The sequence below is a fragment of the Malania oleifera genome, chromosome 3, assembly GCF_029873635.1.
Source record: "Malania oleifera isolate guangnan ecotype guangnan chromosome 3, ASM2987363v1, whole genome shotgun sequence".
Taxonomy (NCBI): Eukaryota; Viridiplantae; Streptophyta; class Magnoliopsida; order Santalales; family Ximeniaceae; genus Malania; species Malania oleifera.
The window spans coordinates 38,322,006-38,349,686 of NC_080419.1; the positions used below are offsets into that span (position 1 = coordinate 38,322,006).

General features: G+C 37.4%; 1 protein-coding gene across 5 annotated transcripts; it reads right to left on the reverse strand.

The window, feature by feature from the left end:
• Positions 1-801: 801 nt before the first annotated feature.
• On the reverse strand, positions 802-7,550 carry LOC131150528 (nuclear transport factor 2-like). 5 transcript variants are annotated; one of them, XM_058101295.1, is made up of 10 exons: positions 7,275-7,550; positions 7,010-7,150; positions 6,789-6,923; positions 3,813-4,116; positions 2,759-3,030; positions 2,448-2,655; positions 2,208-2,329; positions 2,043-2,108; positions 1,687-1,768; positions 802-1,426 (listed from the first exon to the last, which is right to left on the reverse strand). In XM_058101295.1, the coding sequence occupies exons 2-10, from the start codon at positions 7,046-7,048 to the stop codon at positions 1,212-1,214; spliced, it is 1,443 nt and encodes a 480-aa protein (XP_057957278.1). In that variant the 5' UTR covers positions 7,049-7,150; positions 7,275-7,550; the 3' UTR covers positions 802-1,211. The 5 variants fall into 5 exon arrangements, with proteins under 5 accessions (XP_057957278.1, XP_057957276.1, XP_057957277.1 ...); XM_058101293.1 differs by having other exon boundaries at positions 2,759-3,033; positions 7,275-7,505; XM_058101294.1 differs by having other exon boundaries at positions 7,010-7,454.
• Positions 7,551-27,681: the final 20,131 nt, after the last annotated feature.

Below are 27,681 nucleotides of genomic sequence, written 5' to 3' on the forward strand. Positions count from 1 at the left end.
ATCTGCAGGTCAAAAATCCATGCTATGTCTATGATAAGACTAAGTATCCCTTAAACCTCTTGAAGATCACTGGCGAGACAATTGACCATTTTGTTTGAAATTTCATCTGATGCAGTTGGTATTATGCTATAACTTTGTGAGTGCAGTGGTCATGGTATTAAGTTGGAGTATTCATAGGTTAGGCGAGTGGGTTGAGCTTAAAATTCTAGTCAATCTAATTTTGTTGGTTTTGGAAGAAGCCAATCTTAAGTCGAGCCGTTGAGGATGCGGCATTGATCGGTTTGGGTTGGCTTGAATATTGGATGGTTTGGTTTAGCTTGATGGTTTAACTTGTTTTAAGGCAAAGTAAATAATAATAATAATAATAATAATAATAATAATAATAAAACACACATGCATACAAAGGACACAATATAACTTTTATCAAATATAATAAAATATGTTACATTGAAAATACCAAGTAAAATAGTGTCATTCAAGTTAAATATATTAAATTAGTAGGCTTTTATTAAAAAAAAAATCAATAGTATTAATGGAACAACATGAGTGAGGCGTTGTTGAGTACCTTATAATTTTTAATTTTACATTGATAACATAATATAAAATAAGTTCCATAATGGAAAAAATATTGCCTATTTTCTAAAGTGCTTACCAAACAAATGAAATGAAAATTCCTAAAATATAAATATTTTTATCCAAAAGGACTAAAAGATTATATATATATATATATATATATATATATATATGTAAACATTACTATAATGGAAATTCTTGACATAAACAGAATCTGAACACTGCAAATTAAATGCCAACTTTGAATTATATTATTGTTCGCCATTGTATCGCCGCAAATACATTGCTGCTCCAAGGGGGAAAAACTTAAAATTATAAATGACAACGACGCAACTAAACCAAATTCAATGGATAAATGGGCAACACGAAATCTCTTACGAGAATGAACACAAAATTGGCAAAAAGAAGAAAAAATGATACCTCTCCAATTAGAAAACTCAAGGGAAAATAAAAAAAATAAATAAATGCAGATGAACCACCGCCCCCTCCCAAAAAAAAAAAAAAGGTGATGCATCTTTACAGTGCATCTATCTAATTCAAAGTCTACTGATATATGTAAATTCCTTGTCTTTGAGACCAACAGAAAGGAGAACATTCTCAGCTGAAAAAATTCAAAAGCCATCATCCTCCGTTTAAAACTAGCTTGACGAATCTGATGGGCTGTGTCCATTTCTTGATGCTTGGTTTCCTGAAAAGCCCCCATGCCGAGAACTCTGACGATAGAAACCATTTCCTCTGGGTCCGTTGTAGTCCCGGTCACCTCCATCTTGTATGTTTACCCTGCCAAAACTCCTAGAACCATAACGTGACCTTGATGCCTCAGATTGGTAGCTGCCCCTACCTCTACCCCTTCCTGTTCAATGAAATTCAAGCATGTCAAATTTATAATAGACAGAAGGTGCTTCTCAAATGACAAATAGATTCAATATGAAAGCACCTAAAACAAGCATTAATGGGAAGAACCAATGCCAAACAATTCTAGTGGCACACTTTGCCAGGTGAAAATCAACAGAATACAACTAATCATGAGGTGTAGATGAGAGCTGGTACATCAGATAAAATAAAATTTAAACCATATCATAGTCAACTAAATTCAAGATTTTATTGACATACTTCCTCCTCGAGATGGAATGTTGCTATTTGCTCTCCGTTCCTCAATAAATACTTGTCGACCAGCAATCTGTACCGTGGATGCCTACAATGAAAGATAAAGAAGATAAGGATAGCTTTGTATAAAAAACAGGAATGCAAAAAATAGCTGTCATTAAATGCAACCAGGAAAAAAATGAAATAATACGAACTTGAAAATGAATATATGAACATCAAAGTCGAGAAATGGAAGAAGAATTGACGGAAGATCAGGATAAATCTATTGGGTCCGCAATCCAAAAGCTCTAACTTTGAATTGTACCCAAAACAGAACATAAAACACATAATTTAATGTTGTAAATTCATCAAGATATTCACACCTTGATTGCATTCTGAACAGCAGTGATATGTTCAAATTCAACAAATGCATAGTAGACACCAACATCCTGCACATCAATGTGAAGGCATTGTCTAAGATGAGTTCAGTTTTGAGAAATTCAAAAAATGCAGGGAAATAATTCAGAAAGGAGGCAATGAGGATGAACCTTCCGATTCCTAATGACTACACCATCAGGCTTGAGTTTACCAAACTTCTTAAATTCCTCCTCAATTTCGGAAGCAGATACTGATGATGGCAAGTTCCTGACATAAACGGATTTGATTTCCCCTGTGTGCATTCATATAAAGGGAAACCAAGGATTGACAACAATACATCACCGATTAAACTTAGAAATATGACAGTTCTGAAGTGAACAGAAAATAAATGAAAAATTTATGAATCTTACCTACATCTTCTGTTGTTAAAACCTCCTCTGTTGCCTCTGCACCAGACCCTTCATGTGCAACTGAAGACACAGTGGGCTGCTGACAGGTGGGGTGCTGTTGAGTATTGGGTTCTTGTATTTGATGCCACTCGGAGGCAGGCAGTGCATTCTTATTAAGGGAATGAGGAGGAGCTACCAAAGGTGCTGATTGTCCTTTAGCCACCCGCAACTTCCAAACAAGAAAGCAGAAAAATAAATCCCAGATAGACATATAATTCTGTTAATTACATGTTGGGAATGTTATAATTAACTTAAAAAGGTGTTAAGCATACAATAGATGCATAAGTGTGCTTCTGAGGCTCCCCAACAGGTTCCTCAACAGGAGCTGGAAGCGGCTCATGTGCATTATTCATTGTATTTTGAAGTGAACCATTTGCTTCTTCTGCAGAATTGTCCTCCAGAATGTCTTCGGTCTCAGGCATTTGGTGCAACTGCTGCTCTGGTACTGGGAAACTGTACTTATCAACTTGACCATTTTCTTCAACATCGTTGGGAGATACAAACTCTTTCGCCTGGATTTCTTCAGCCACCATGTACTTTGGCACTGCTAAAACCATCAATTACTTTTAAAGAAATACATATATTTTATATAACTTCCAATTTCCAAAGAAACTAGATTTTAGACTATCAAAATTTTGTTTTTCATGTTTGTTTGATTTAGGGATTTAAAAAGTTTTTGAAGGTTGCAGTCAACATTTTCACAATTGGAGTGTTTGGTAATCCTTAATGGCAAGCAAAGCTAACTTGTGCCTTTTAATGGTCTAATTTTTTTTGCAGTTGATGGTGGCAAAAGCAAATAAAATCTCAAAAATCAGTTGTTGGAAAAAGCTTCAAGCTGTAGCTTTTCCCCCCAAAACTCTCAACAGCAACTGCAAATGCACTCTAAACAACTGTCAACTGCAAAAACAGCAGGTTCAAATAGCAACAACCATCAACCACAATGCCAATACCAAATAGGCCCAATACCAGTGACAAGTCATGACCTGTAACTCTTATCAAAAAAATTACAAGTAATATGTTCAAGCACTATAGAACAATCCTTGCTTATTTTAGAGTTCTGATTATTCATATGGAATGGATATATTTTGTTGGACTGTTTATCAAAGACAAATTATTTTTTTTAATTCAACAAGGACCATGCCATTGGATGCAAGAATATACACTAGATTTACAGTGGGCAAGCTTAATTAAAATATTTTTTAATTTAAATTTCTTTATTCCAATTAAGCTTCTTTCTTTCCCTTTTGCAGAACCACAAAATTGTTTCTCCCAAGCCTAGTGACAAAAAATTTCTAATTGTAGAGGATTCAAGCTCAATCACTATACCTAGCTCTGGAATAGCTGTAGAAGAATTTAGTTCTGAATCAAAATTATTCTGTGCCATCAAAGCTTCTGGATGCTGGGGAATTGAGTCCTCATCTATAAAGTGAAAAATATCATTGAGAACAAAGTATCCTTTCTCTTGAGGTGCAAGGAAAAATGTTTGCACAAACTTCCTCCTGTTCCCAGTGTCCATTTGCACAGATCCAGTGACCATCACAAGAACACCCCCACTCCAAGACTCCAAGGATTGTACTGTTTTGAGTTCGATTCCAGTAAAATTAAGAGACATGATAAGTGTGTGGATTTGCTGCCAGAAGAAAAAAAGATGATAAATGATAGACAAAATGAGCACAGAAAAGATTAACAAGCACATACACAAACAATATAACTGCTAGAATTACAAAAAATAGAACCAGAACAATAGCCACTTAAGATGGAAACCATTTAGAAGTTAGAACCACTGATTCCATCATGAAGTATTAATCCTGCTCACAGGTTAAAGTCAAATTAATTTTTTTTGGTATCATGAGTTTCTGACTTCAAATAAGGCATCAAGTGATAGTATACAATCTGATCCTTGTGAATGATTAACCTGACATTGAAATGATCACTATAAACCCATTAATATGTGCACGCATGCTTTGGAAGAGTACCAGTCAGAAATATTCAAAGAAAACCTGAGATTCACAGCATTCATTAACGATTAAATTCTTTTTAATGTGGTAGATACATAATTACAGTTCCATTTTATATTTCTTCTAATAATTGGCTATCCATGGCTCAAATAATTATACAACATCATATGACTAAGACAAGTGCTTGTGCTCTTATTGATTATATAAAGTGATTGACTAAATTCAAACACGGATGCATGTTAAACACAGCTCAATTTAGCATGTAGCTTCTCTAATTAATATTCCCTCATTCTCCTTGTTTGTTGATGTCTAAATCCATAACTTCCTCCATTTCCATCTTGCTCACAATGGAGGGCAAAGGGATAAATCAAGCACAAACTTTCAAGTTAAAAATTTGACATAAACATGAAATTTTCACATGGAACCACCAATTCTATTAGTGAAAGGGCAATTGATTTTACTAAAGTGAAAGAAATAACATAACAACATAGAAAGCAGAAAGGTCAAAAAACTCAAACTTCTGTTTATTTATAAGAGAAAAAGTGATGTTTAAATTTTGTTTTCTAAAATTTGGAGAGCTATATTTGTAGCTGCAGTAAGAATATAACTGTCTCTTCCATAACTTCCTTGGTTTTAGTTTGTTTACGAAATTGGCTAAAGGGTTAAAACAACCATTATATTTCAAGTTAAAATATATCATAACTATGAAAAATTCATGTGTAACCAGTGTTTTAAAAGGCTCAACCAAGGCTTGCCTCAAGGCAAAGCATGCCTAAAATTCCTTGAGGCTCAATCTAAAATACCAAATTCCAAAAAGGCTAACACAGTACATGATGAGGCTTACGCTTTTGTATATAAGGCACACCTTTGGCACATTTTTTGTTGAGGCTTACATATTTTAGGTGTGTGATTCTCAAGCAAGAATTGGCTAGAAAAATTTTAACTGCATGTTTGTAGTTTCTACGAAAGGAATGTCATAATATGAGTTTACTTCTAAAACTCTTGTACTTCAACCTTTCCAAAATAACTTAGTTGCATCTTAGATCATGAAAATAGTTTGAACTATAGTATAGCTATCTCTTGTTATGATTTATGTTATGAATTCAAGTTAGAAATTTTTGAACAGCCAACAAGTAGTTTGCAAAGTATATCTATTTTTTTTTACACTACATTTGTGAATTTCTTAATTATTTCTTTCTTTTAAAAATATATAATTTATCTACAAATTCTTATCTATAAATAAAATTCTCAAAAGGCTTATGCCCCAATGCCTTAAGGCTTACTGCTTACCCCTCGCTTCTTAAGAGTTAAAACACCTCGCCTTATACCTTCTCCTTTTAAAACATTGCATATAACCAACCATAACTATTCTTACGTGAAATAGAAAGCATAACAGTATAGAAAGTATATTGAAAATTTATTTTCTAAAATATGAACAGTTATATCTGCAGCTGCAGCAAAAAATAATTGCACTTTTCTAACCATCCCAGACATCTAGAACTGCTTTAGTTTTTCTGACAGAAGAGTAGCTATAAACTATTTTAACTATAGCAGTAAAACCATGAAAGAGATTAACTGATTCAAAAATAAAAAGGGGGGAGAAAGCAATACAACTCCAGCAGCGGCCTAAAAATTTCAATACACTATAACTACATGTTTGGTATATCGGAAGGGAATCAAATAACCTGGAATGCAATTGAATTTACCACTCGATTCTTTCATATTCTCCATTTAAATTTACATTCTAATAGCGCCACATTCCAAGCCGCAAACCAAACGATATAAGAGTCTAGGATTAATAGAGTTGATGAACTCAAGAATCAAACAAATATGTAAACTGAAGTTGATAAAAACATGCAATGCAAACAAGGGAAGTGTAAACACTAAGAAAGCACAATCATTGCCCACTTAGGAAGAATAATCACTCCATTAAAAAAAACATTGTTCTTCATGGGGAAAACTTGCAGTTGATAAACCTTAGCTAATGCAAAGACAATTGGCCTAACCACGTTAATATTTCCTGTGTGCCTTACAATGTTCGATGAGAACATGCTATACAGTGTGCAATCTAGTAACCTTTCAGGAACTACCTGTGTAATTTAACCTCTCATGTTTAATGAATAGTCTACTTGTCTACATTTTCTTCACAAATGCACATTAGATCTCCAATTCTCCATTTAAGGGTGGGGAAAAAAAAAAAAAGACCAAGACCAATCAAATTCACAACCAAGACAGTCGACAAGAAACATCCAGCCGCATCACCAAACTCCTTTAAATAATTTAAAGTTCAACATTCCACCTTCAATCCCAAAAATTGATGAGTTAGAGACGGGGAAAAAATTACCAGCATTGACGTCGCAGTCTCTCTGGAGCTTCCATCTACACGAAACATTGTGCTCGCATCAGTGTAGAATTGGTGCACGAAGTCCGGCTGTTGCTGCAACACATGGTAGTACTGCCCCACGAAGTACGCTCCCACCTGTGGCAACACACTCGAAGATTCACATAAGCAAAACAGAAAGGAAACAACAACCAGAGAGAGAGAGAGAGAGAGAGAGAGATTGCCTGAGCAGCGGTGACGGGCAAGTGAAACGCAGCCGCCATTCTCGCCAACAGAAAACTCAAACTTAAACCCTAAATCTCCAATCAAACCCTAGATCTGCAAATGTCTGAGGATTCGAGTTGTAGAAAGAAAAATCTAACAATCTAGAGAGAGAAAAGAGAGAATCAAGCACTTTAAACGTAGAAAAAATCTGGAATTTAAGTAAAAAGTTAAAGCTGAAAAAGCTTATATATAAAACGAGAAAGAAGAAGAAGGAAAGAAAAAAACCCTTTGAGAGGGAGAAGGAAGATGCAGAGGGAAAAAGTGAAGAACTGAGGATAGATTCGAAGCCACGAATCAAAGATCTCGTTTCGCTTTTCGCCACTGCTTTTTTTTTTTTTTATCAGTTGCGTTTATGCTTACGGCTGTAATCGTGCGCCGTTACGGCTATTGTGTATATAAATAGGGGCGCACTTTAGTGGCAAACGCCCTTTCCCTTCTCGATCTCCACATTTCCACTAACCTGCGCTTGAGGTTTTGGGCCGCAACATGCGGTTTTTGAATTCTAGGGTTCGATAGAGTAGAACCCATTTATTGGGTTCCGCAATGTAAGCGTTGGTGGCATGCAATTGAGGCCGTCCATATGGATGGATGGACGGCGGCTGATGAATTATTGGAGTAATTGGGGAAATTTTTGCCTCAAAATTTTCGGCTATTTATGTCATTAGAATTTTTTTTTCTAAATCTTTAAATTATAAATTTAATCAGAACTAAATTTTTGACATGATTAGGGTTGATAGCTTAACATAATAATTCAATTTATTTCAATTTTAATAAACTTAAGATTGTCATCCTTTATATAAATGTGATTGCTTACAACAATATTTTTTTATAAATTAGCTCTCAGTCGGTACATGTGTTTTATAACTTTTAAGTGTTTTTTTTATAAATACAATGGAATAAAATAAATATTTTTTTCAAAAATAATATACTTTTAAAAAAACTATTAATTTAAAGAAAAATATTATTTTAGAGTAATTATGAGTAGTTATATAAATATTTGAATATTTTTGAATTGTTATGAGATAATTTTGAGATCTTAAAAATCAAGTCAAGAAAGGGGTAATCTCCTTTCTAATAGTAGAGGTGTATGCGTCTTAAGCACTAACAAGAATAATTTATGAAAACTTTTCACACAAACCTTAGATATTGCTAGATCAAGGTAAAATTGTATTTAATTTTTCCTTATGACGGTCTATGTTTGAGGTTGATTCCTGAAAATAGATATAATTAATTATCGTAACAATTCTTTTCTTTTTTTTTCCCAACACATGTTGAACTGATTCATTTTAGTTTCATCATCAATTTGTCACCCATTTCCCTTCTTACAATTAACAGTAGTTCAAGCAAGCTCATCTCCTACACGAGAAGTTTATTCATAACTTGTCCAATCTTTTTACTAATTAGACATTTTTTTTCTCATTGGAATTAGTCAAAGCATACACTTAGGCGATCATGTAAGTAAAATGCTAAGTCGCTAAAAACCTTACTTTAGTTTGAAGCATGAATTGTAGCCCAACATAATTCTTTTGGAGAACATAATCAAGTTTGTTCTTCTTTTGCCAACATTTGGTCATTTGGTGGGAAAAATTGGAGACAATGCTTATTGAAAAATTTCACATGCTAGATTATGTCATATTTACTTCTGCTCATTGAATACATTAACAAAACGTTACTCATAATTTTTTTTTTTTAAAAAGTCTAATTACAAAAAAGAAAAACCTTAAAATCTTCTAAAAATTGCAATTAAAAATTAGATTTCAATTGTTGCAGTTTAGGACCTAGAATGTAATTATTATTGCTATATGGACAATTAATCTACAATTGAAATTTTGCCTATTCAATGCATGTAACTTGGTAAAGGTTTACTTGGACAATAATATTATGTGTCAAAATATTATGTTATGGCATTAGAATCACTAGCTTCCATAAGCCCTAAAAACTATTGAACATAAACCACACATGATATTGCATGATAAAGATAAATGCAACTTATTTTCTTTCAATTTTCAATTTGTTGGGGTGGATTTATGAGCAACAATCACACACGGGTAAAAATACACAAACAAGAATGGAACACCATATTTATGTGGTTCGGCCGTATCGATCTACATCCATGGAGTACACACCAATTCATTATAACCGGGAGAATAATAAAAGGAGGAGGATGCTAATGCCTTCAACTCAACTCTCTCTCTCTCTCTCTCTCTCTCTCTCTCTCTCTCTCTCTCTCTCTCTCTCTCTCTCTCTCTCACAACGCACATAGCACATAGCTCTACACTTCCCCTTTGCCTCACACACTACGCACAGCTTCAATACACAACTCTACATCTTGCCCCACTCACAACACAATTCTTACAAACACGCTATTCTACTCACACTTCCACCCACAACTACAACATAGCACCCATCACATTTATATAGCTTAAGATGGGGGTAAAATTCAAAGGTTGGTGGCTTAATGTCAACCATGGTAGGTAAGGTTGGTGGAGGGCTGCTGGTCTTCATTTCAACGTAAGCTGCAGGGGGTGGTGTTGCCGTCTCCATATATTGTGCATAGCTCAACAATCTCCCACTTGGAGATGAAGACATCATCTCAACCAGTGTATAGGTAAATGATGTGCTCATATATGTCTTCAAGTATGAAGACCAGCTGAAGTTGAGCTTGTGCTTCTCAGTAGTCACCACCTTCCTGTTTGTTGGATTCCTACAAACTAATCTGATGGTTGTCAACTTCACAACTAGTGCAAAGATGTCGGTGTAGTCAATCCCTTCCTTCTTCTTGAAGCCTTTGACTACCACCCAAGGCTTGTACCTTCTGGAGCCATCCTGCTCCTCTTTGATCTTGTATACTCACTTGTTGTGAAGAGTCTTCTTACTTTTGGGCAAGCCAGCTAGTTCCCACATTTTTTTGGAGGTTAAGGACTTCATCTCGTCCTTCATCACAAGCTCCCACTTGCCCCTATCTGTCACCTGACATGTTTCATCATAGCATTCAGGCTCTCCTCCATCTGTAAAAAGTAAATAATCTGTATACCTTCTATTTGGTACATGGGGCCAAGAAGATTTCCTAAGCTCTGGAGCTGGAGTAAGAGGTGGTGGTGCCTAAGGATTCTCGTCATTCTGTTGTTACGTTAAGACACCTTCTGAGCCATCATCCATATCAACATAGGTTGATTCTCTCTGAACTGGTTCGGTGGATTCTGTTGTGTGTCTGTCCTTGTACATCACCTTTTCGTTCAAGATCACGTCTTTACTTCTAATCAACTTCTTGTTTTCATCATCCCAAATGTGATACCCATATTTATCTTCACCATAACCGACAAAGGTACATTTTCGGGAGTTAGGATCAAGCTTGTTTCTGGCATGATCACTGATATGCACATATGCAACACAACAAAAAACTTTCAAATGTGAAAGTCTCACCTCTTTTCCGCTTCATACCTCTTCTGGTATACGGTGGTCCAATGGTACTGATAGACCCCTGTTAATTAAGTATGTTGCTGTGCCAACTACTTCTACCCAGAATTGCAATGGTAAGCCTAACTGTATGCGCATGTTTCTGGCTCTTTCAATCAACGTTCGGTTCATCTGCTCGACTACGTGCTAGGGCATACTTGGTACAATTCTTTCCATCCTGATATCGTGCTCATAGCAGAATTTCTTGAACCCGGTGTCTTCATACTTGTCGCGACGTCCTAGACCCGCCAAACACGCATGGGTGCGGCTGCCAATTGGGAAAAATGATGAATTTTGAAAAGAATATTAAAGTAAGGTGTGATGGAGTCACCATTAACCTTTTGAAGTGTGGTTAGAACACTTGATTACTACCCAATTAAGGGTAAAATCGGTCTGCGTTGCCAAAGTCTGGATCGGAAGTACGGTTACAAGAAGGGAAGGTATTAGCACCTCCTACACACCCGTTTTCACAAATGGTATCAGATTAATAGAAAATTATCCCTTAAGCAAAACTTAATAAATCTTTAAGATTACTCCTTTCCAAAAATTAAAAAAAAAAATGAAAATACTATATAGGTATTCTCTCATAACCAAGACATATCGTACTTCGAAGAGCTCATGCCTCCATTTGAAATCATCAGGATTGGAAAATCGAGAAAATAGTTAGGAAAATACGCTCCTCGGATTTTTGGAATTTTTATAGAATTTTCTAAGTATGAAAAATAATATTTCAAGAGGTTTTGGACTTATTTGTGGATGGAAAGGGTGTGAAAATGAGTTTTCTAACTCAAAATATTTTTTAGATTTTTTTTGAATTCTTATAGTAATTTTCCTAATTTTCCCCAAAATTCTTGAAATGACAAAAAGGTAAATGAGCAAAAACTATGAAAATCAAGTCAAAAATATTTTTAGAATTTTTTTTCAGAATTTTCTGTATTTGTTGTGATTTTTCTGGTATTTTTATGTTTTTCTATTGGAATTTTTGTGAATTTTATATATTAAAAAGGAGGAATTATTTAAAATAAAAGGGAAGAAGAACCCGAGTGATCTGGTTCAAAGGGCGGACCGGTCAAAATAAAAGGAAGAAGAACTGGAGTGATTCGGTTCAAAGGGCGGACCGGTCAAACTTTAACCGGTCTAAGGGAGACTAGTTTAAGGTTCGGATTATGACCGATCTAAGGTCAACAATTCTTGGGAACTAGTCAACAAGTGGGGGAGACCAGTTTAAAGTCGGGTTAGTGGCACCATGTGTCATTTGGAAAGTGGGAGCTAGAGGATTGGCCCAAATTGATGATGTGGACGGATCGTGGTTGTCCATCTGGGAAGATGATCTGATGGTAGTGGAAGAGCCACGTTGCGAGCTGCTGTCACGCCCCAACCTAGGTCTGTCAGGGAGCACTATGTCTCTTCTCCTCCACTTGGCCCAGACAATTAGGGGATGGGCCTTATCGGACTAATGACTGACCCCACAGACCAACACATGTCCTTTTTCAATATGTTTTGTCCACACTCACACACTTTTTGAGAAAACTTCCCAAAAGATCACATATCCCAATATTACTCCAAGCCAAGCACGCCTAACCATGGAGTTCTTATAGGAAGGCTCCCGAAAAGAAATGTGCACCTTTGTTGATATGGGTAGTAACATCCAATCCTTTTAAATTTTTCTTACATGGGGTATCACATTCTCCCCCACTTATAGAACACAACGTCCTCGTTGCAAACCCACATTTCCAAACCCAGGTGATGTGAATCTCATCACACTTCCGATTGGGTAATTGCCCTGATACCATTTTGTTACGCCCCAACCTGGGTCTGTCAGGGAGCACTACATCTCTCCTCCTCCACCTGGACCAGACAATAGGGGGACATGCCTTATCAAACTAATGACTAACCCCACAGACCAACACATGTCCTTTTTTAGTGTGTTTTGTCCTCACTCACACACTTTCTGAGAAAACTTCCCAAAATGTCACCCATCCCAAGATTACTCCAAGCCAAGCAGGCTTAACCGTGGAGTTATTATGGGAAGGCTCCCGAAAAAAAAGGTACACCTTTGTTGATATGGGTAGTAACATCCAATCTTTTTAAATCTTTCTTCCACGGGGTATCACAGCTGCTGTGTGTGGAAGTGAAGGTGCCACGTGTCACGTGGCGGGTGGAGGAGCCGCCCTTTATAATGCTTTTGACATGAAGCAATCTTGACCTTTGGTGCATGGTGAGGATCGAACGGTTGAGGAGGGGACGCAGACATTTGATGCTGACGTGTTGATGTGTAATGATTTGAGTTGTTGATGAAAACAACGATCCAACGGTGGAGGAGAGTGGCGCCCACCAGTATTGATTGTCCGAGAAGCAAGGTGGACACGTGTCGTTGAGCGAGTGAAGGAGTATGCAGGCCCTCATAATGGCCCCTATGACAAACGTTATGGACCATTGACCCACTTCGGAGATCGGACGGTGGTAGTTGGGCATGTCAGAGCTGCTAACGAGAGTGAATCATGGCCATTCGATGGATCCAGATCGAATGGTGTGGTCAAATATTCCAGAGACGCTAACATTGAATTGATCGTGGTTGTCCAAGCTAAACCAGATTGAACGGTGATAGACCAGTGATCGACGTGGCTTTATCCGGAGCGTTCAAGGGAAACACTGATTGTGCTGTTTTAAAGATGACACGTAGCTTTCTAATCGAACAACTATGAACTTGCCACGTGGCGTGATCCTGGGGCTCCAGGGCTTTAGATACTTAAACCCTTTTTTTTTTTTTACTTTGTTCCATTTTTCATTTTCCCATTCTCTCGAATGCCCTTTCTCTCTCTTCTCTCACCCTCTCTGTTCTTCTCTCTTCTCTCACCCTCTCTGTTCTGCTTCCTCCTTAGCTCCCTACGAACCTTAATCCAGAACTCTTCTCTGCAACCATTCTCTCTTCTCTCATTTCTTCTTTCCCTCTTTTAAAAACCCCAGTTCTTATGTTCCCCACCTCTATTTCGTTCACTCACCTTCAATCCTCCGAAAATGAAACCCCAAGGTTTCCTTCCCTAAAGTTAAGTTTGCAATGCTAAGGTCTTTAACTAGCGGCTGCCCTTCCCCAAACAATTTGAATCTTGGTTCGGGTATTCTTTTGTTCGTGTGTTCACGGACAATCAGTCAAACCCTCAAGGATGTTCCAAATTAAACAAATCGAAGGTGAGACATCAGGGAAGGTCCATGTTGATCTTATAGGTTGCGACCGGTTTTGATAATGAAAAATACTGATATTTGATGTTCGATAAGTGCTTGTGTAGGTTCAAATTAATATCCCAAGGAAGGGCGCTTGTGGAAACAAGAAGACTGCGAAGATTTGTAACTTGTAATTGTAATTGTAATTTAGATGGATCTGTAATAGTAACTTAGGCATGTGGATGTATGCTTATCACTTGTACATCATGCACATATGATATAGTGTAAGCTCAACCAGACCTTAACAAGACCGTAGGCTCCAATACTCACACACACATTGCATAAAATATGAGTGTGAAATAACAGTGCTAAAATTGATCATATCTAAGCAAGCTAAGAGGAGTCGGGCGATTGAAGTTCTAGAGTACAAAACTCCTCGGGGGCCCTAACCTTGAAGGTCAACAAGTTGACCTGCCCTCGGGCGATCGAACCAAAATTGTGCTTATCTCCCTCAGGCGCCCGAACGCCTTGAAAGGGACTGCTCACCAACTCAGGAGATTGAGAATTTCAGTTCAAATCAGCCCCAGGCGACCAAACACATGTGTTCAGGCACCCGAACCCAGGACCAAGCACCCGAAGTTACGTAGCTTTGCTACTGACTTTGATTCGGGCTTCCGAACCTCTATACGGGCGACAAAATCTCATTTGAAAACTTTTATGACTGTGTGTGTTTGGGCGACCGAACCAAGGTTCAACCACCCGAACCTCGGATGGTTAAAATTAATTTAATCGCGATAAAATTGGGTTTATACGGGCTAAGTGGATTTTAATCATTCAAGACTTTCTTAATTATTCCCATTGTGTCCCGAACGGTTATAAATTTTTATCTGCCTATAAATAGGCCTTCATTTCCTTAATTAAAAAATAATTAGAAAAGTGATTAACAAAAATTCTCTCTTTCCTAAAAATTCTTTCTTTGCCTTAATACTCTCAAACCTGCATCCTCTTGATAAAATTCAAGATTGTGAGAGTTTCATTCGTGTTTGTTTGATTATTGCTTAGAGTTATTCCTCCCTTTGTTGTGCTTACTTGATATTTAATTTTTGGGAGCATAGCTTAGGTTTGTTCCGCATATTTGCTCATTATAAATCTTGTGTGGGATTAAACCAAGAAAGTTTAGGATATTTGCATTTCATTGCAAGTGTCCAAGAGCTTCGTTTTTGGTGTGTAAAGAATTTTTCAAACAAGCAAACAATCCTTTCAAACTAACTCTGTTCTTATTTCATTGAAGAAAATCATTTTGAAACTAGTTTGATTATCTATCTAGTATACTTGGAATATTTATGTGTTGATTGAAATATTCTATTTAGATTCCAAGTCATTGCTTGTGTTGATTATTCTTGAGCATCATACTGATTGTATTGCATCAAACACTCTTGAGCTTCATATTGACTATACTGTGTTGAGTGTTGGTTGAATACATCTTACATCACTGAGCTTACACTATATTCATGCTATTGATGCGTATTTGATTGAGCGTATTATTTAGGTACAAATCTGCTTTATGTGAAAGCACTATTTCATTGTGCCTATTGATTGTAAATATGAGTGATTCCAAGCGTGGCCTGAGGGGGCAGTAATCCAGTTCGGTAAGGATTGTTGTAACAGTTGAGGTCAACCCTTGAATTGACCCGGTTTGTATAGGTGCCGCTCCACCCGTTTAAGTGAGCAAGTTATAATGGTAATCCTTGTGCTTGTTAGCCAAGGCAAGGACGTAGGCAATTGGCCGAACCTTGATAACATATATGTGTGTCAACCTCTCTTTACTGCTTTCTGGTGCTTGTGTGATTGATTAAATTATTTTATTTACTTTCTGGTCTACATTTACTTTATTTGCACTAGATTGACCATAGGGTTGTGAATATATTGGTGTTAGGAGATTGGCCTAGGGATTAAATTTTAAAAATACCAATTCACCCCCCTCTTGGGACACGGTAAAGCTAACAGTCCAAATGAAGCTCTAGATGTTACGAAGAAAAAGATAATTACTTCCTATCCTCCCCCATTTCTATTTTGGTCATATGAATGCTTAGGTTGCTTTCTGAATTGTGCTTGTGTGAGAGTCCATGATTTGAATACAGTGAATGTTATTGATACTGTGAAACTTGGATTAGGGTTAGTGTTTGGGTGGAGTTGCATGTTTCCATGGTGAAGACGAGTTCGATCGTCCTCGACTAGGTGGGTGAGTGCAGGGTTGACTCGTGCGAGTCAACTTGGGGTGAGTAGTGTGAGGCAAACCAGGGTTGACTCGCACGAGTCAACCCGGGTGGGTTGCGTGAACTCGGGTGACCCCGAGTGAGCCACGTGGGCTATGTTACATGTCCAAGTCACGAGTGGGCTTTGGGGGGGGGGGGGTTTGTAGTCATGGTGTAACGACCCAAATTTAGAATGGTATTTAAATAATAAAGAGAGGAAAATAGAGACCGGAAACAGAAGGAGGCCGTCGACTTCATCGACGAAGGCTTAAGAGAATTCGTCGACGAACACAGGGGGCTCCTCAAGGAGAAAATACCGAGAGGGGTCTTTGAGTCGACTGAATTTCGTCGATTAAATTTTTGAAGGACTCGTCGACGAAGGACGGGCTCGTCGACGAAATTCCCTTAAGCCTTCGTCGATGAAGTCGACGGCCTCCTTGTTGAGACATCAGCTCTATAAAGTGCTGAGATAAAGATCAATTAACACATTGTTGGATAGCCATCCTTGTTGAGACATCAGCTCTAAGTTTGCATGTGTTGACAAGAAGGATTGGAGAATGATAATTTTAAGTATGAATAAATTCTCTTTATCTCACACTTCACCATTTTTTTCTCTCTCTCTCTTGCATTTTTTCCATCGCTTTTAGGAAGAGTAAGAGGGTATTGGGAGTGAAGTAGATAGACATGAAAAAAATAGTAAGAGAGTGGAATTCAAATTATGTCCCTTGCAGGTTTATCTATAATCAAAAAGGAGGGAAAGAGAAAAGGGAAAATGTTTATTTAAAAAATCTTTTTTTTTTTTTTTTGCTACAAAAGGGTAAATAACTCATAGTAAAAGTTATTAGGTAAATTCAGTGAAGAATTTAGGAAAAATATTAGAAATCATGAAAAATAATTTTTTTAAAGAAAAAAAAATTAGCAATGTGAGTAGGACTTGAACATCCAATGCACCATATATTTCCATGTTTTTAGATTAATTTTTTTTATTATTTGTTTCATTTTTTTTTATTGGAAATGAGATTTTGTCTAAAATTTATCAAACATAAGAGAAAAGGCATGATTTTGACTTTGTAATAATATAAATTTTTTTTTTGAAAATACATTTATTTTGTTCTTCATTTTCTCATTTTCTCTTATTTTTATTCTCATTTATGAATCTACGTATAATTATTTAAAAAAAAAAAGAAAAGTATGAAAAAAAATACTCCTATTTAGCAAAAATAAAAAAAGGAACATGTATCTACACAATATAGAAGTGTAAATAACTCAAAGTTGTAAGAGTTACTAAGAAAATTTAGTGAAGAATTTAGGGAAAATGTAAAAAAAAAAAAAAAAACTATGCAAGTGGGCCTTGAACTTGTTTTGAATTTTTATTTTATTAATCTTATTATTTTTTAATTTTTTGAAAATGTCACCTCATCCAAATTTGACTTTGACTTTGACTTTGACTTTCTAATAATAATTTATTTTTTAAATATATTTTTACTTTCTTGATTTTTCTTATTTTTTATTATTTTATTCTTATTTCTTTATCAACTTGTAAATAGTTACGAAAATAAGGAAATTATGAAAAAATTATTTCTTGCAAAAAAAGGAGCATATCTCTGCATAGTTGAAGGAAAATATTCTTCAAATGCCACAACACCTACAACAATAATAATAGACTTAAGTCCCATTAGGTGGGGTTGGTTACATGAATTATTTACTACCAATTCATTTGAGAGCCTTTTCCTCTACTAGATTTTTCAAATGCAACTAAAAAATATATATATCAATAGAGAAATTCATCTAATTACTCAAAAATAGAGAAAAATATAACAAAGTTTTATGCTGCAAAAAATCTTTAAATTTTTGTACATAAATCTTTCCCAATCATAAATTCCTTTTACATTTCAAAGTAACGTTTGGTCATCTCCTCTCGCCCCCCACTAATTAGAATATCATATAATTATAAAAAATTATGTTTGTCCAAATAACTCTAAAAAAATGCTTCTTTTTTTTTTTTTTTTCAAGTTTGAACTTTGAAATCAATTTTTACCTTTTAATAGATATTTTGATTTCCAAAATCATTTTTTTGGTTAGAGATCTAGCACGTAATATGGGACCTCATCATTAGCGTCGTGACGTTCTTCGACGCGAACTAGACGAGGTGTAAAAGGTGGTTTTAAATTGATATTTTCATGGAAAATATGGTGTAATGGAGTCGCCACTAACCTTTTTGGAGTGTGGTTAGAACACTTGATTACTACTCAATCAAGGGTAAAATCGGTCTGCGTTACCAAATTCGGGTTCAGAAGTTCGGTGATGCAAGGGGAAGATATTAGCACCCCCTACACACTCGTTCTACAAATAGTACCTAATTAATCAAAAATTATCCTAAGATTAATTTAATAAGCCTTTGAAATTACCCCCTTTCGAAAATTGTGAAAAAAATGCATAAGATGAATACTATATAAGTATTCCCTTAGAACTGGGGCATATCGTACTCCAAATAGCTTATGCCTCCCTTTTAAATCATCGAGATCAGAAAATTGAGAAAATAGTTTGAAAAAATACACTCAGGATTTTTGAAATTTTTATAGAATTTTCTAAGTATGAAAAATAATATTCCGGAAGCTTTGGGACTTCATTCGCGATGAAAAGGGTGTCAAAAATGATTTTCAACCTTAAAAGTATGTTTTATTTTTTTCTATAATTTTCCTGAATTTTTTTGTGATTTTTCTAAGTACAAGAACATATTTTCATGATTTTTTAAATATTTTTCTGAATTTTTAAGTGATTAAATAACAAAAATGGAATTAAGGAAAAAACAACGAGACTTGAGTTTGAAAATATTTTTCGGTGATTTTTCTAAGTACAAAAAACAATTTTTGGGTTGCCAAAATACTTTTTATGAATTTTTGGACATTTTTCTTGATTTTTATGATTTTTTAACATTTTCTTAAATCAAAATCAAGTACAAAATATGGAAATAAAGAGGCAAATAGATCAAAAAAATATTTTTATTTTTCTAATGATTTTCTGAATTTTTGTGATTTTCTGACATTTTTATGATTTTTTATGGATTTTTGGAATTATTAAAGCAAATAAAATAAATAAAATAAGAAGAATTGGTGGAAATCAATTAAGGGGGAAGACAGATCAAACTTTGACTGGTCTGAGGGAAACCAATTTAAGGTCTGAGTCAAGACCATGGTCCGAGTGTTGCCACGCGTTGTGCCATGAGTAGAGAGGCGATTGCGGGATAAGACGGCTGAGGTGGCAACATCCTGAGCGTCTGTTAATCGGTGAGGATCAGACGATACAAAGGAGGACACATACTCCTCTGCGTGTGTGGAGAGCAAACAGTCCACGTGTCGGTGATCGGGGGTGAGGTATGCTTTGAAGAGACCTATGATACGGTTCAATCGTGGTCGTTGATGGTGGGTGGAGATCCGATGGATGAGAGGGAGTTGTTTCACGCATTAATGGTGAGGGGGACAGGATGCCAAGTGTTGGCTAATCGGATCGGGGAGCAGTCACCAAGGGGCATGCGTCGATGATGACTTCTGACAGGGATGATCTTGACCGTTGTTGGGAGGCGAGATCCAACGGTGGAGATTTGATAAACACGAATGGCTAACATGGCTTCATCTGGAATGTGAATCAGCGAGCATAAATTTGACAGTGTTGAGAGAGCCACGTGGCTTTCCAATCGGACGGGTGGCTAAGCGCTATGTGCTCGAATCTTACGGTCCCGAGGTAGCTAATACTTAAACCAAAAGAATTTTGTTTTCCCATTTTTCAATCTCTCATTTCCAGAACACCTTTCTTTCTCTCATCATCTTTTCTTTCTCCTTTTCTGCAATTCAGCGAACAAAAACCCTAGGGTTTCTATTCCTCCTTCTTTATCCCCTATCTCAAGCTCCCCAAACTTACAACTGAAGCCCTAAATCTTCGACCCTACCTCGTTTTTCCTCTGCAACTTAGGAAGCTTTTGCCCCATGTCTTTCTCACTGTGAGCCGCCCATCTGAAACCCTAAATCCCTCTCAATTTTCATTTCTTCCTTCAAGCTTTAAACTCCCTTCGAGCTTTGGATCTCCTTATGAGGCTTACTTGAAAACCTAGACTTCCCCTAAAAACTACTCTCTCTCAGTGATTCACTCTCGGATGCCCTTTTTACCCTCGCAAACCATTGCAAAAACCCTAAACTCTCCATTCGCACGAAATCCTTTTCATGGCTTCCCTTTCCCTATACGAGGCTAGTGTTCGAGTTGGTTTGCGATACAGACTCCCGAAGATGTTCATATAGGTAGAGCCAGAAGCAAGACTCGGGAGATGGGTTTAGTCCAAGACCGAGAGGTCTAACCAGGTTGCCAAAAGATGAACAAAAGGCTAAGTACTTCTATCCCTTCCTATTTGATGCCTTCGTTTTTTTTTTTTTTTTTTTTTTGAGTATGGTGTGTGGATGTGAATTTGTGAATGACTTAAATGTTTGTTTATATGATGATTTTGATTGAGGGTTGTTCAAACACTGGCTATGTTCTAGGGTTTTGACTTGGGAAGTTAGGGTTCAAATCTGTTAGGGTTAGGGTTTAGTTGCAAGTCTCAGGTTGAAGACGAGTTAACTCATCTTCAACTCGGAGATTTTGGGTAAGGGTTGACTCGTATGAGTCAATCCTGAGTGATAGGAGAACTCAAGTGGACCCGATTGGGTTCAGACACGTGTGGAAATGACACGAGTCAGGTGTTCCAGTCTTTTAGAAATGGACTCGGGTCAACGTTGTGCAAGTATGGGCTTGGGAAGTTTTTTCTTCTTTTTTTTTCCTTTTTTTTTTTTTTTTTTTTGAAGTTGGGCCTGAGTCAGAGCTTTTAAAACTGGGCTTGGGGTTTTTTTTTTTTTTTTTTTAATGGGCTTCGGGTTAAAAGTTAAAAATAAGTTGTGGGTTAAAAGTGAAAAATGAGCTGGGCTTAATTTTAAAACACAAAGGCTTCAAGTGATTTTAAAATTGGGCTTGGTCAGTTTTAAAACGCATGGACTTCGGGTGATTTTAAAGTTGGGTTGGGGGCTTATTTTTTGAAATGGGCTTTGGGTACAACTTTCCAAATGGGCTTCGGGTTAAGAATTAAAAATGGGGTTTGAAGCTAGGATTTAGAATGGGTTTGAGGCTTTGCAATTGACACAAGGCCCGGGGGTTTGAAAATTAAAATGGGCTTGGGGTTGAGTGTTTTAAACATTTGATGGGCCTTGGAGTTGATATTTTTTTAAAATGAGATGGACCTAGGGTTTGAAATAGGATTCGAGCCGGGGGTTTTAAGGAGTCATCGTCTGGGTCAGAAGATCCGATCTAAGCTAGGGATTCGAACCCAAACTCGGGTTCGGGTCTGAACTTTAGCATGCCTAAGTTTAGGTTCAAGTGAGAACCTGAATAGTGAAGGGGGGGGGGTACTTGCATTCAGAATTAAGTGAAGAATGCACCTGGAAATGATGAAAAGAGGGGGTTATTGGGTTTTACCTCGAGTCCTTTCACCTCTGGTCATCTTCTTTTCTCTGTATCTACTTGGGGTGTCTGCTTTGGGTGTTGGTCTGGGCGTCTGAGTGGGAGTTCCTAAGCTTTTGCTACAAGTTCTGAATCGGAAGGGACCAAGGGGTGCCTCTCAAGTGGTCTGTCTACTTCTTCCTCTCCCTCCCTTAGCTCTCAACTTTGCAAAGCTTGCTCGGAATGCACCCAAATTTTCCCTCTCTCTCAAATTCCACAGAACTTCTCTATTGCCCTTTAATTGTTGTAGAGTTTCCCCCTTTTGTCTCTAATCCTCCAGCTACAGTGCGAGCCTCCCTATTTATAGGGAGGCTGGGGGTCTTAATTGGTGCCAAAATGCCCCCCTCTCAACCAAATTCCCTGTTCTGGCAGGGAATATTTACTTTTTAACAAACTTTATCCTGTTGCACATGTGAATTTCCATTTCTTTTATAAATTCCTTTTGCTGATGTGTTTTCTTCTCTCTTTGTGCACAGGTGAACTTGGAAGATTCAAGTGTCAATTTGGGAGTGGAGGGCATGGAATTTTCATTTCTTGTATTTAATTTTTTGTTTATTTTTGCATGTATGTACCCCTGAGTTATTCCTCCTGCAACCACTGTTTGTACAAACTTATGTATTTATTTCATTTGTAACCCCTGTATTTGGATGTACCCCCATCCCTCTTTGTACTGCAACCTTTTTTTGTACATTTCTTTTGTATGTTGCACTTCATGCGTGTACCCGACGCTTCAATTGGGGACGTGTCCCCCTCCCTTTTTGCAATAAGATGTGACATCATGTTTGTATTTTGACCGGCAATCCAAATTCACAATTGACCATTTTTTTCAAAGGAATATCTCGGTAAAAATGGCTTTGAGACCTGATTAAAAATTTAAAAATTTGATAGACTTATTCTTTATTTGGGAATTTGAAAATTTTGATTTTAAAATCTAAAAACTCAATTCAAACATTCGAATGATTTCATTTAAAAAACTCCTAGAATGAAACTAAAGAAATGGAAAACTGAAGACCCTAATTATGGGGACTGAATTTTGAAAACCTAGTAAAAGCATACTAATTTTGAAATCAACTAAATTTAAAGAACCTTAGTTTAAAAGGACTCAACTTTTAGGCTTTTAAGACTCGAACCATAATACATTGCCTAAGGGAAATTGGCTTTGAAATTATGGGGATTCAACTAGAGATTAATTTTGTAAGTAAAAGAACTTGGCTAAAATCAATAGGACTCGATCTAACAACCCGTTTTGAAACTTGTGAAACCCTATTTTGAAAACTCAAGACTTGAATTAAAATTTTACAAGACTCAATTTCAAAACCAATTTTTTGACATTTTCAAGGGACCTGACTTTCTGAAATCAAAAGAACTCAATTGGGGACTTAGGGTCTTAATTTTGAAAAAGGGTTTCTTTTAGTACTCAAAACCAGGTCATATTACACTATGTTATCCTGAGCAGGCTTGGTTAAAATGGGGTGTCTACAATTGCCCCTCTTTGTAAGCTTTGTTGTTTCAATGTAATGGTAGGAACTTTCCTACGTTACTTGTAGCAATAAGCTTACAAAAAATAAAAGACACTTATTTTAACTAGGCCACAACTTTGGTCAATCGGGCGCTATTTTTCCAAACAGAGATAAGAAAATTCAAACTGGGCAAAATGGGAATGTTGCACAATCCTTTATGAAGCTAGGGGCTTTTTTTATAAAGAGTTAGCGGTAGTTAGTATGAAATCACAAGGGTTGAAGATGGCTTATATTAGATGTAAGAATCTGAGCTAGTGTGCATGAGGAGATGATGTGCTTAAGATGTGAGAATCTGAGCGCCATGATAGCTTGCCATGAATGTAGGAATTCAAGCCACGGTGAATACGATGATCCTAGCCTTAATTACGACTTTGCTGCTAATGTAAGAATTCGAGCCATGGAAGATACGATGATCCGAGCCTTAATGATAGCTTGCTGCGAATGTAAGAATTCGAGCCACGATGGATACGATGATCCGAGCCTTAATGACAACTTGCTGCGAATGTAAGAATTCGAGCCACGGTGGATATGATGATCCGAGCCACGGTAGATACGATGATCTGAGCCTTAATGACGGCTTGTTGTGAATGTAAAAATTCGAGCCATGGCAGATACGATGATCCGAGCCTTAATGACGGTTTGCTGTGAATGTAAGCGTTCAAGCCATGATGGATACGATGATTCGAGCCTTAATCACAGCTTGTTGCGAATGTAAGAATTCGAGCCATGGTGGATACAATGATCCAAGCCTTAATGACAGCTTCTTGTGAATGTAAGAATTCCAGCCACCACGGATATGACGATCTAAGCCTTAATGACGACTTGCTGCGAATGTAAGAATTTGAGCCACGGCGGATATGATGATCTGAGCCTTAATGATGGCTTGCTTTGAATGTAAGAAATCGAGCCACGACAGATACGATGATCCGAGCCTTAATGATGGTTTGCTGCGAATATAAGAATTCAAGCCATGACGGATACGACGATCCGAACCTTAATGACGGCTTACTTCAAATGTAAGAATTTGAGCCACGACGGATATGATGATCTGAGCCTTAATGATGACTTATTGCGAATATAATAAATTGAGCCATGGCGGATATGATGATTTGAGCCTTAATGACGGTTTGTTGCAAATGTAAGAATTTGAGCTACGACGTATACAACGATTCGAGCCTTAATAATGGCTTATTGCGAATGTAAGAATCCGAGCTATGACAGATACGAGGATCTGAGCCTTAATGACGACTTGTGGTGAATGTAAGAATTTGAGTCACGACGAATATGATGATTTGAGCCTTAATGACAGCTTGCTGTGAATGTAAGAATTCGAGCCATGGCGAATACAACGATCTAAGCCTGAATGAAGGCTTACTGTGAATGTAAGAATTTGAGCCATGGCGGATAAGATGATCCGAGCCTTAATGATGGCTTGCTGCGAATGTAAGAATTCGGGCCCCGGCGAATACGATGATCCAAGCCTTAATGACGACTTGCTGTGAATGTAAGAATCTAAGCCATAGTGGATGCAATGATCCGAGCCTTAACAACCTCTCGAGTACTTAGGTGTGATATCCTGTGTTTGAAAAATGGTTACTCCACTAGGGAAGTCCAATAAGGTGCTTAATGCCCTAGTTTTCAAAGTAAATTTCTAGATTAGTGTCTGGGGTCAGCTGCCCCAGTTTCAAAGTAAATCAACGTGTGCCTGGGGTCAGTTGTCTTAGTTTCCAAGTGTGTCCATCTATGCCTAGGGTCAGTTGCCCCGGTTTCAAAGAGTGTCCATTTGCAACTGGGGTCAGCTGCCCCAGTTTTAAAGTATGTCCATCCTCGCCTGGGGTTAGTCGCCCCAGTCTCCAAGTGTGTCAATTTGTGCCTGGGGTCAGTTGCCCCAGTCTCCTAGTGTGTCAATCTATGCTTGGGGTCAGTTGTCTCAGTTTTTTGGGTTTATCATTGTGCGTATAGGGTCAGTTGCCTTAGTTTCTAGAGATTGGAAGAACGGGGATTGCTCAGTCAAGTATGCCAAATGAACATTCAAAATTTTATTTGACAAAACAAGTATGCATGGTACTCAATCTGTCATGTGTATGCATGTTGCTACTTATAATGCCTGAATGTAGGGATATGTTGCTATATGTATGCGTGCATACTAAGGCATGCTACATGATGCATGTAATGCATTATAGTGCCTATAGCTTCTCTCCCGGTGTGGTCAATAAATCGATCTTCGATCTTGGCCATCTTCTCACACTCCAAAGGCGCCTGAGTGGGTCCTACTGAAACTCAACACAAATTCTGCCCTTGTTAAATGTATTTGCAACTGATCTTGGCCAACTTCTACTCTGATATGAGCTCTAGAACTGACTTCACCAAATCTGCCCTAGTTGACTGTATCAGTAATTGATCTTGGCACATTTCTGTTCCAAGCTTTAAGGCTAGCTCCTTAAAATCTACCCTATTTAACTGTATTTGTAACTAATCCTAACACATTTCTATTCTAACATATGAGCTCTGGAACGGTTTTCACCAAATCTACCTCAATTGACTTTATTTGTAACTGATCTTGGCACATTTCTATTCCAAGCTCTAGGACTAGCTTCACAAAATCTGCCCCAGTCAACCGTATTTGTAACTGAACTTAATACAAGCTCTGGAATTGGCACCACATAATCTGCCCTATTTAACTATATCTGCAACTGGTCTTGGCCAACTTTTGAACTCCACCCAGCTAAACAGGTTTCTGAATTAGCTTTGCTAAAACTTGGTAAGACATCTGCCCTAGTTAGGTTACTCTATGACTAGTTCCTCTTGTGCTACCTTGTGGGAGAAGGTATCGATGAATCTGAAACCCTTTGACTATCCTCTTTTTGGATTCTTTGAAGAGTAAGAAAAGGAGTTTTTGGGAAACGACCATGCATTCATGACATCGATTTACTACATCAAGAGGTCAACATGTACAAAATAGACGTTTTGCCATGTTCAAATGCTATTTCTGGTAAAGGGAAAATTCTACACCAGTATCCCAGAATTTGATAATATTGATGTTAATTTATCAAATGAAGCCTTTGAAGAGCTGACTTCCCTCTTTTCACAAACTACCCCAGTTCCTTTGAAGCAAACCCCTAGTTTCTTTTTTCTTTTTTATTTTGCTGCTAAACCAAAGAAATTTTCTTGTTCGGTTGTTTGTCCATGGTTCAACCATGTTCAACTCATGTCTTGATCTCAAGATGGTCTTTATGACTCAGGACGAAATGTAGGCCCAATGTTACGGGTTCTTAAAAGAAAAGGGAAACTAAGGCTCAAAAATTGTCCCCAACTAATTTTTCTGCCCTAGTTTGGGGTTGGTGCTTTTGCAAGACATTGACCGAACTTGTCTATTTGAACAAGCTGCCTACGTACCTTTTCAGGATTAGGTCATCACGTAGTTCAGCCTCAATTTTTGAGTCTGACAAATCATTAAGGACAACAATGTGTACCAATCTGGTCAAGACTTTCGTTTGGACCGCAATGTAGGCTGCCAGGTATAGGTCAAAATAAGAAAGGTACAAGGCTTCAAAATCATCAATTGTGTCAAGGGTAAATGGGTCAAAGATCACATATGAATTAGGTCCCTTTTTCTTCCTCATCTTTCTTACTTTTTCCTTCTTTCCTTTGCAGTACTTTTGCTTTTTTTTTTTTTTGTGACTGTCTTGTTGATATTTTTTATTTGCAACTCTTTTGAGACGAAATGCTTTTGAAACTGTCCTAGTGTTGGGTGTGGTCTTTTGCCTGGTTGATTAAGAAATGAACTTTCCAAGCTCAAAAGGGCTAACGAGGGGTTTTCCTTTTCTTTCTTGATAGAAAAAAAAAGGCCCGCCATCCTTTTGGTAGCTGACTATCGACTCATATGATTTGTTAGACTCCTGTCAATCCCAAACCCAGTTAAATCTTTGGAAAACTAACTTTCTTGAAAAAAATGGTTTATTATTCTAGCTCAACGGGTTTAACAAGTGGTAAACTAATGTTGGATTCTTTTAAAGGGACAACTGGTCGGCCAAGAAGGGCCATCTGACCTTTGATATGGTGCAAGAGGTCGGTTCCATGCATGTCTGCCAGTAACAGGGCGCCTCCTGAAAATGCTTTATTCACCACATAAGGCTCTTCATAATTGGGAGTCCATTTTCTGCGTGGGTCGGTATGAATTGGAAAAATCTTCTTCAACACCAAGTCTCCTTCTCAGAATTATCGGGGCTAGACCTTTTTGTTGAAAGCCCTCATCATTTTCTTTTGGTATAGCTATCCGTGAGCTATGAAGACCATTCTATTTTCTTCAATCAAGTTTAGCTAGTCATACCGGGATTGCACCCATTCTACCTCAGTCAGCTCTACCTCTTTTAGAACTCACAAGGAGGGAATTTCCACTTCTATTAGCACCACAGCCTCCATCCCGTACACCAAAGAGAAAGGGGTAGCCCCGTGGAAGTTTGCACTGTAGTTCTATAGGCTAGCAAGGAAAAGGGAAGCTTGTCATGCCAACCTTTGTAGGTCTCTGTCATCTTCTCTAGGATGCTTTTGATGTTCTTGTTGGCTGCTTCAACTGCCCCATTCATCTACGATCTGTAAGGAGCTGAGTTATAATGTCTAACCTTGAACTGTCTACATAACTTTGTCATTACCTCATTGTTTAGATTCTTGGCATTATCTGAGATTATTCTTTCTGGGATCCCATATCTGCAGATCAAA